The sequence below is a fragment of the Mus caroli genome, chromosome 11 (assembly GCF_900094665.2).
Source record: "Mus caroli chromosome 11, CAROLI_EIJ_v1.1, whole genome shotgun sequence".
NCBI lineage: Eukaryota > Metazoa > Chordata > Mammalia > Rodentia > Muridae > Mus > Mus caroli.
Window position 1 is genome coordinate 79,323,327 of NC_034580.1, and position 9,670 is coordinate 79,332,996.

A 9,670-nucleotide genomic window follows, 5' to 3' on the forward strand; every position below is an offset into this window, starting at 1 on the left:
CTCTGCCTCCCGAGTGCTGGGATTAAAGGCGTGCGCCACCACACCTGGCTAAATGCAGAACTTCTGAAACCATCCATTTTAATAAGAAAGTCCAATTTTCATGTAAAAGCTACTTTAGTCTACAAAAAGTCTGACTTACACTAAATGCTCAATAAATGACAGCCGCCACTATTACTTAATTGACATTGTTACATAAGCTTCTCTCTGAAGGGGAGAGGTAGCTGCAAGATGAAAGCAGTTTTCTGCTGCTTGCCAAGGTTAGCTCTTTAGCTCCCAGACTTCTTAGACAAGTGCAGTGAAACAGGTTTGACATTGTAATGGGTTGTAATGAGAACGGATGGATCAGTCAGCCCCTCTTTTCTTTCCTCCAGTTCCCTCCCTTTTATTACCTCTTTTTCCTTTTCATTGAGTTTCTCTGTACCAGGGAGGCCCGTAAGGTTCAATGGTGGTGCACTTCGTCTTCCTATGGACGCAAATTCAAAAGAACAAATATCTCAGAGGTGTAACTGTTCAAGTGTAAAACAGAAAGCCTGACCCCCTCCTGTAGGCTGGTTTAGCTAGCTCCTCAGTCACTAAAGTGGTTTGAATGAGAACAGCCCCAACAGGCTGATATTGAAATGTCTGGTCCCCAATCGGTGGAACTGTTTGAGAAAGATTAGGAGGTGTGGCCTTAATAGAAATATGTCACTGGGGGAGGTGGTGGGCTTTGAGGTTTCAAAAGCCTCCAGTTATTCCCAGTGTGTGCTCTACTTCCTAACTGCAGGTCAAGATGACAGCCCTCGGCTGTTTCTGCTGCCATACCTTTGCCCTGGATCGTGGAGTCTAACTCTTTGCAACCATAGCCCAAATAAACCCTTTCATTTATAAGTTGCCTTGGTCAAGGTGTCTTATCATAGCAGTAGAAAAAGTAACTAACACAGTCACTCTAACATTCATTTGAAATAAAAATAACGATCTATAAGCTCTCTGCCCTATCAAAATACAGATAGGGCCATGTACACCTTCGTCTCAAAGACTGATCGGCATAGTGGAGTCATTAGTTATCTGTTTCTCTCAAACAGGTTCCTCTAAATTCTGGAACCAGATGTCCATCCTGAACAGAAAGGATATGTTCCAATCTGTCTTGACAGCTGACAAACGGAGTCAGGAATCCTTCAGGAGATATTCCCTCTTGTCACTAGTCTCCAGCAGGACAAGTCACACGTGATAATTAACCAAGTACTATATACCTTCAGATCAAAGGCAGAGTCACCACCAAAGGCCTTGCTTGTTCGTTTATTTTTCTTTGAAAAGAAGTGAGTGATGTTTAACTCAAAGATCCACACTGGAACAAGCCAAATGCTATAGTTACTATATAGTAAAGCAGTGACCAACTTGATGTCTGAGAAAGAAACCTAAGCAGGAGGCAGCCAGGCCGGACTAATGCGTGGTTTTTGTTTTGTTTTTTTAAACTGTATTGTGATGGGCATAAAGTGTGTGTGGTGCTAGGCACAGATGTGAGGCCAGAGGACAACTGTGTGGTGTTAATTCCCTCTTCTAGCTTTAGCGGCTTGCTGGTCTCACATCCAAGCATCTTTTCCTTGGAGCCATCACCTGCGCCTGGTTTTATTCTGAATTTAGTCTTAGGATGAATGCTCGGGTGGGGATGGATGCAATGAGGTAAGTTTTACGAGGACTGGCACTGGAACGGGGCAGAAGGAAGGAACTGCTTAATTTGTTCTGGAAAACCTGATTCTCAAGGACATCAAAAGGGCCGAGGGCTTACCCCGCTCAGAAATGGAGATGAAATCATGGACTACCTCGAAAGTCTCTCCCAAGGCGAGGCTACAATCATGAATGCCAGGCTCCCAATCTTTACTGCCTGAAGAGCAACTCAGAGCATAAAGGGGAACCAGCAATCTCAACAATGACACAGGGGAGGAAGGCAGGCGGGCCAACTTAGGAGGAAATGGTGAGTGAGTGAGTGCTGGTTAAAGACACAGAAAAACCAAAAACCAAAAAAAAAGCTGTGTACTCAATTTAATTAGCAAATATTAAAAATTTTGCAAAAAAAAAATCCAGGTTCAGTTTCCAGCACTCAATTAGGGAGCTCACAACTGTCGGTAACTCCAGTTTCAGAAGACCTGATGGCCTCTGCAGGCACATGTGGTGTGTGTGTGCGTGCGTGTGTGCGAATATCAGGCACATACACTTAAAAAAATTACTTGAAACAAAGGAAAATGATTATCTACTAAGTGCCTGCATCTGAGCACTATTAGAAAAATATGGAGATTTTGTTTTCTTTGAGACAAAGTCTCACTATGTAGCCCAGGTTAGACCTAAACTTTCCATTCTCCTAACTCAGTCTCCCAGTGCTGGGATTACACGTGAGTGTCATCATAGCTAGTGTTACAGAAAAATTTTCAAAGGTTTGTGTTACAGAGAACGGTGAACTGGCAACTGGGTAACAGGAGACCACTATGGATCTGATGGTGGAGTGGTCTGGATATTCAGATTAGAAGAAATGCTGTCATATGGGGCAAGGGTGAGTGGTGTTTAGGACCACAATTTTGGCTCAGGAACTTCACTAGTACCATCCCCAAATATGCTGTCACAGACAACAGTCACCAAGAATCATCAGAGTACACCGGCTTAGTTTTGCTCTGTCAACTTAGAGCAAACTCAAAAGGGGGTAAAGGTCAGACACAGAAATTCTCTGAGTCTCTAACTTACAAGAAATCCTTGATTTTCTGGCAAGTGACCTGCTGCTCATGTCAAATACAAAGTTCTTCATGTAGCACCTCCCATGCCCACTGCAACTCTGCAACAGATATGACTCCAGTCCTGACTGCAAACCCTAGAAGAATCTTCCAAGCTCTGCTCTGACAGAGAAGTCTGAAAGCACGCTGGTGTCCAAACTGTGGCAACAGCTGGTTATGGCCACTCTACCAAGAACCATGCTCCACAATGGAGGGTGGCTGTGCCCCCATCACCCCTGGAAATATAGCTATCCTAGTCCACACCTGCTCCAGGCTGGGGATAGTGCAGTATGTGAGAGTCCTGGGCTCAATCTCCAGTGCTGAAAAAGAACCAAAAAAACAAACCAAACCAAACCAAAACAAAACCCACAAACCCACTTACAATAGTTTGAGAAATCATACCTGAGTTGGAAGCCATCAGAACAGAAGGACTCAGCCCAGAATCACTAAAACAAAGAAAGGAAATTCAAACTTAGGTCATATCAAAGAAGGATTTTGTTGTTGTTGTTGTTGCTTTGAGACAGGGTTTTTCTTTGTAGCCCTGGCTGGCCTGGAACTTGGCCTGAAACGCAGAGATTCCCCCTCCCTCTGCCTCCCAAGTTCTGGGATTAAAAAACATGTGCCACCACTGGCCAGCTCAAAGAAGGTAATTTTTAAAACCCCGCACAGGAAGATCATCTAAGAAAAGCTAGAGTGAAACTACATGATAGTTTTACAGCTCATTGTATGAAAAGAAAATGTACTCCAAAGAGAAAAACGTTTCCTCTGCTAAGGGCTCTTAACAGGGGACATCACTAAAGCCATTCACAAGGTAGGAGAATTTAAAAAAAATAAAAACCACACCACTATCTAAGTGGGGGAGAGATGAGGGCTAGAGAGATGGCTCAGCACTTAAGAGCATTAATTGCTCTGCCACAGGTCCTGAGTTCAATTCCCAGCAACCACATGGTGGCTCACGACCATCTGTAATGGGATCTGATGCCCTCTTCTAGTATGTCTGACAAGCTACAGTGTGCTCATATAAATAAAATAAATAAGTCTTTAAAAGAAAGAAAAAAAAGAGAGATATGGGTATGAGAGGGTTGAGACATGGCATTACTGTGTACCACCACAACCAACTATAAATTCACTACTTTTTAAAATAAGAAGAAAAAAGGAACAGAGAATAGTATAGGACCAGTTTTGCTTCTTAAGCCTGCCAGTTCTATATAGTTTTTAGATGGATTAATAAAAATTCTTACAACTCTTCTACCCAGAGTACCTACAAAAATGCCCACAAATATATGAGAAGGGCAAAGTATGCCAGAGGAGTGCTTCCTTCGGCCCTGACTAACTGCGCACATGTCAGCCTGCCGGCGGAGCCACTGCTGGCACGCACTGCTGTCCTGGATGTACTGGAGAACTTCTGAGAGCATGGTGCGTTTAAGGCGTTCCTCCTCCCGTGTCTTCTTCAGGTGATCATATGTCCTGGCACCTGGAGGGTAAAGGATGCATGACTGCAAGGCAGCACAGCATAGCACTGGGCCTCGAACTGAGCTCAGTCAACACTGGCCTCTTCTAAGTGTATGTGTGCATCTGGAATCTCCCTTTACACTGAGTATTTTTATTCCCTCTTGAGTTGACATTTTTGAAAGAAGATTCCCAAAGGTACAAATTAATGTTATTCACACTCTTGCCTTTGGAAGTGCTTCTAGTTTTACTGTTTTCATCTGACCCAGGGCTTTAGTGTCCTAAGATAGTCCTAGACCACTAAACTATGTATCAGCTATACAGTGCTAAATGAATGCATATATTCTTCCATCAAAACCAATTCCAATACAACAACAATAAAGCCCTCTTTGTACTAAGCCTCTCTCTGTTTTCCACAGGCAGAGAGCAGCACCAGGCCACCAAGCTAAGTCCCCAGAGTCCCCAGATGCGCCCTGCTCTGCTGCAGTTACTCGGTGTCTTCTGCATGCACATCAACCACACCAGTGGCTTTCAATACTTCTCAGAGACTGAGAGCACTCCAGCCCCAGCCCTGTGCTGCCTAGGCACAGCCTTTCCTTAGGACCTGACTCTTCTATTAACTAGCTCAATAATCTCTTTAGACTCTGATTTCTTTATTAATTTGAAGTGACAACACCCCATAAGCTTATCATGATAACCAATGACTTGAAGGTGAAATGTACCCCCATGGACCTGGTACATGTTAAATAAATGTTAGATATTTACTGCTATATTATGATGACCAGCACCTTCAGTAAATTGGATGTAAGCACCATACCCCAGTAGAAGCCTGGTAAATAAAGATGGTTAGGCTGTACATGAGTAAGTTTTAAAAGGCTGAGGTAAAACATATGAGTCACACAACCCACCCTACCTCACTCTCCTGTGTGTGTTGACAGGGTCTCACTCTATAGAATATACTAAACAGATCAGGCTGGCCCCAAACTCACAGAGATCTACTTGCCCCTGCCTCCCAGTGCTGGGGATAAAAACATGAGCTACTATGCCCAGCTACGACTTTTTTAAAGAGCCAAAGCAGACTCCCAACTCTAAAGCAGTGTTTCTTTTTACTGTGTGCCATAACTTTATTTTTATCCTGATAATCTGATATTTATAGGACTACACATGAAACTTTGCTAGAAAGTTTAAAAACTCATCTGAAAAGCTCTTTGTTTTTCTGATAAGGTTTCAAGACTTCAGAGGTCCCCTCTTGTATTCACAAGTCATGGGCGCTTTGATACCGCAGGTAATGGAAACATACTTACTACAAAAATTGGTAATGCCTGCTGTCCTATATTCTTGGAGCCTCTTGATTTCCCTTCGGAGTTCAAATTCCACTGTTTCCCCAGGAGAACAAAGGAGAAAAAAAATGGAAAAACAAATCAATGGCAGGGAGCGGTTAGGTGTGATTCAGTGACCCGCCATACGTGCAGGCAGGGGGACTTCATCTTAGGAGGCTTCCCCCGCTTCTCTTTAGTTTTTTTTTTTTTTGTTTTGTTTTGTTTTTGTTTTTGAAACAAGGTTTCTTCATGTAGCCCTGGCTATCCTGGAACTTACAAGGGAGGCGGAGACAGGTAGATCTCTGTTAGTTCAAGGGCAGCCTGGCCCATATAGTGAGTTCCAGGATAGCCAGGGCTATATAATAAGACCCTGTCTCAAACACAAAAAACCCCACAAAGGAAAAAAAGGAAGGAAGAAAGGAAGAAAGGAAGGAAGAAAGAAAGAAAGACCCCCAAGAGTTGGGAAGAGCCTACTCCAGCTGTCCTCCAAATGTTATCTCTAGAGGCAACAACTGAACTTTAGGAGACACCTATAAATATGAAAAAACAGGCTCAATTCATAATACTTTAGCAGGGTGGTGGTGGTATACACTTTTAATCCTAGCATTCCGGAGGTAGAGGCAGGTGGATATCTGTGAGTTCTAAGACAGTTCTACACAGTGAGTTCAAAGACAGTCAAGGCTACATGGAGAAACCTTGTCTCAAAAGCATAAAGTTTTTGTTTTTTTGTTTTTTTAAATTAAATGTCCCTTTGCCACCTACTGTGACAGCATTCCTACTCACACAGTCAAGTTCTTTGATGAAGTTTGCCTCTGGATGAGGCTCCGCTGCACAGCAAGGACAAAGCTTTACTCAAGCCTTTTCCTATAGGGACCAAAGAGCACTACATCTTCCATAAACCAGCACACAGCTCAGACTACACTGCAACATTATTTTGTGATAGAACATTCCAACATGGGTGCTTTTCAAACATGGGATAAAGGAAAAGCTACCCATGGGTGTGGTTCTCTGTAGTGACACATATGCCAGGAATGATATAAACTAGGACAGGAAGGAAAGAATAGTCACCCGATACCAACCACGCAAACGCTGACAACCAAGGAAGGTGTTTCCCCAGGACAATCAACCTGGCTCAGGCAAACACCTGGGATGCTTCCGAAGAAACATTTGCACATTGAGAGTAATGGTAAGAAAATGTTTCTGGAAAATCAAAACAACACAACACAAAACTTCTCATAACTAAAGGCGTGGACCTGGTGGGAACAGAGTGACATGGTCCTAGCCCCTGGGATAGGGCCTCCGTGTGAGTCTCCAGGAGATGCTGAGTCTGGTGTGTCCCTGGTGGGGGTAAAGTGACATAGTCCCTGCCCCTGGGACAGGGCCCCAGTGTAAGCTTCCATGAGTGTCGATGCTCTGTGGGGATAAGGCTTGTTTGTGTAATAATGTACACATTTCAATATCCTCCCTGTTATGAAAATGACTTCATGAGAATTAGAAAGAAGAGTCCAGAAATCGAGAATGTGGCTATGTCTCCACAAAATGGTCAATGTTGGGACCGTCAGGACAGCCCTTAAGGTTATGGGAAAGAGCTCTTAAGTACATGAGTTAAAAATATATATAATTTCTCAACTATGTAAAATATAAGGATGCAATGAGAATTACTAGGGGCTTCATGAATCTAAAGGAACAAAGGTGGCTACACTATGAGTCAGCTTGTCAGAAAGACACAAAGACAGGCAGACTCTGGGGTTCAAGGTCAGTCTAAGCAAGGTTAGGCCCAGATGTGGTAAAAATGGTAATTTCAGGGTCCCACACAAGTATTTTATAATCTGTGCTTAACAAAGGCAGACAGATTTCTGAGTTCCTTTGCAATGTTAAGAAAAAATGTAGGCTTGCTGTCTCATAAGCTGATTCACAGGGTAATTAAAAGGAAAACCTGGAGTGAGTGACTGGATTGATACGTAAAATAAAAGAATGGACCTGTATTCTGCAAGAGATGAGCTATCCAGAGAATTTTTTAAGACAAAAGAGAGAGAACTGTTTGGAGAACTGACAGAAACAGAGAGAGAGACATAGACAGACACACCCACACAAAGAAGCCGGACATGGACAGAGAGATCTCTTGAATAGCAAGCAAGCAGAATATAGAGAGATCGCCACAGAGAAGGCAGAACATAGGTCATCAGTCTGGATCCATGATTTGACTTGGAGTCATTTGTTTTCACTGCTCCCAGAAACCTCATTTCTCAGAACCCTTCTCCATGGCGAGGCTGGTCCTTGGCAAGGAGCCAAATGAATGAATATACAGCTCTCATGAGTGTTGTATAGAAATAAGCCCCCAGTGCAGGCTGCCTCAAAGTCTTTGGCCTTTCTGCTTAAGGGCTTCAATTTTTTTTTTTTTAAATAGTGGACGATCCAATTATAGCTGGGATGAATGCTCTCAGGAACATCCTAGAAAGGCCAGAGGAAGATGAAAGCACCATTTCCACAAGTCAACAACCCTCTTCCCATGACTTAAAGTAGTTTTAATACTAAAATATTTGTAGGCAAAACAAATACAGTATTTGGAATTGGCTTCAGAATAAGCAGCTCCTGGTCGAGATGGAAGGGCACGGACAGTCAGATGACACTGGATAGCCCCTGTGCTGAAAACCGCTGAGGATGGCCACACAGATACACGTTCACCATGCTCCTCTGCTTCTCCAGATACCTGACACGTCCTATAAGAAGTTAAAACTGCTCCAGGCACACACCTGGAATGCAGTTCTAGGAATGTGAAGGCAGGAGGATTCTAAGTCAGACCTAAGCTTGGACTACTCAGAAGGTTTTAGGCTACATACACAGCAAAACCCTGTTTTAAAACAAAGACAAAAATAACCAACCCCCCGCCCCCAACAAAAACCAAAACTCTCTACTAACTTGTAAGTTACTAAAGTTTTTTGTCTTTGATGTAGGTTAGATGTGGGTGTGTGCGTATCTGTGTGTGTGCCTCTGTGTGATGCACACATGCGGAGAGGCCAGAGGACGACATCATGGGTTCTTGTAACATCATTTTCTACCTTATTTCTTTGAGACAGTCTCTCAGTAAGCCTGGAGCTAGGTGCTGGCCAGCAAACCCCAATTTCTCTGGTGTCTCTCTCTCTCTCTCTCTCTCTCTCTCTCTCTCTCTCTCTCACACACACACACACACACACACACACACACACACACACACACATGAGTTCCTAAAACCACCTACATGCATGGCTTTCAATGAACTTGTCGTGCTCCACGGGTCCCACAATCCTTGCAAATCTCCTCATTGTTTCATAAAGGTCTTGGACCTCCTTGGGATACCGCCGTTCCATTACTGAAGAATTGAAACACAACATGTCAGAGAATGTAAGTGCCTCTAAGTTTGTGGCATTATTTTTTTAAAACAGGAAGTGAAACGCAAGGACATTTTCCTAAGCTCACATGACTAAGGTGCCCATGACAGCATGCAAACAGAACAGCTGAGAACACAAGTCATTAATCATAATTACAGCGTCACAGCACCTCACGGAAGGATCTTATCGTGGAGATTGTCTCTACTACTAAGTACTATTGATGTCCCTCCTCATGCCTTTTAATATGCATGGGACCAGGCACAAGACCAGGCACTGCTGTCACGAGAGAAAGGGAATTAAAAGGGCAGAGCCTGTGTCAAATAACGCTGGCCCAAATTTCTGATATAGATTAGAGCAGGAAAACAAGAAAGCAAAGATGTAAGAAACCATCCAACTAGGTGTAGGGAAACCAGCGAGAAATAAGTCAAACCTTGTCAAAAACAAAAACAAAAACCAAAAGCAACCCCAACAACAACAACAAAACCCCACCAACTAAAGAATATTTCATCTGGGATATCCCTGTGTGACAAGCTGATTTATGCTGTGCCGAGGCAGGTACTCTTCCAATTGTGAGACTCCCCCAACCCCTCTACTGATTTTCCTTAAAAAAAAAAAAAAGGAAAAAAAATTGCATGAGTGCTCGGCCTGCATGTATGTATGTACACCACATGTATACCCACAGAGATAAAAAGAGGACATCAAAGCCGGGCAGTGGTGGTGCATGCCTTTAATCCCAGCACTTGGGAGGTAGATTTTTGAGTTCGAGGCCAGCCTGGTCTACAGAGTGAGTTCCAGG

At 43.4% G+C, this 9,670-nt stretch overlaps 1 protein-coding gene across 1 annotated transcript in view; it reads right to left on the minus strand.

Moving 5' to 3' along the window:
- Tada2a (transcriptional adaptor 2A) overlaps positions 1 to 9,670 on the minus strand; it is a 50,333-nt gene that overhangs the window by 3,158 nt on the left and 37,505 nt on the right. The window contains exons 11-15 of the mRNA XM_021176615.2: positions 8,745 to 8,855; positions 5,492 to 5,563; positions 4,080 to 4,212; positions 3,141 to 3,184; positions 390 to 463 (exon numbers count right to left, since the gene is read on the minus strand). Of these exons, the coding sequence (XP_021032274.1) occupies positions 390 to 463; positions 3,141 to 3,184; positions 4,080 to 4,212; positions 5,492 to 5,563; positions 8,745 to 8,855 (434 nt within the window). The remainder of the gene's footprint in view (positions 1 to 389; positions 464 to 3,140; positions 3,185 to 4,079; positions 4,213 to 5,491; positions 5,564 to 8,744; positions 8,856 to 9,670) is intronic.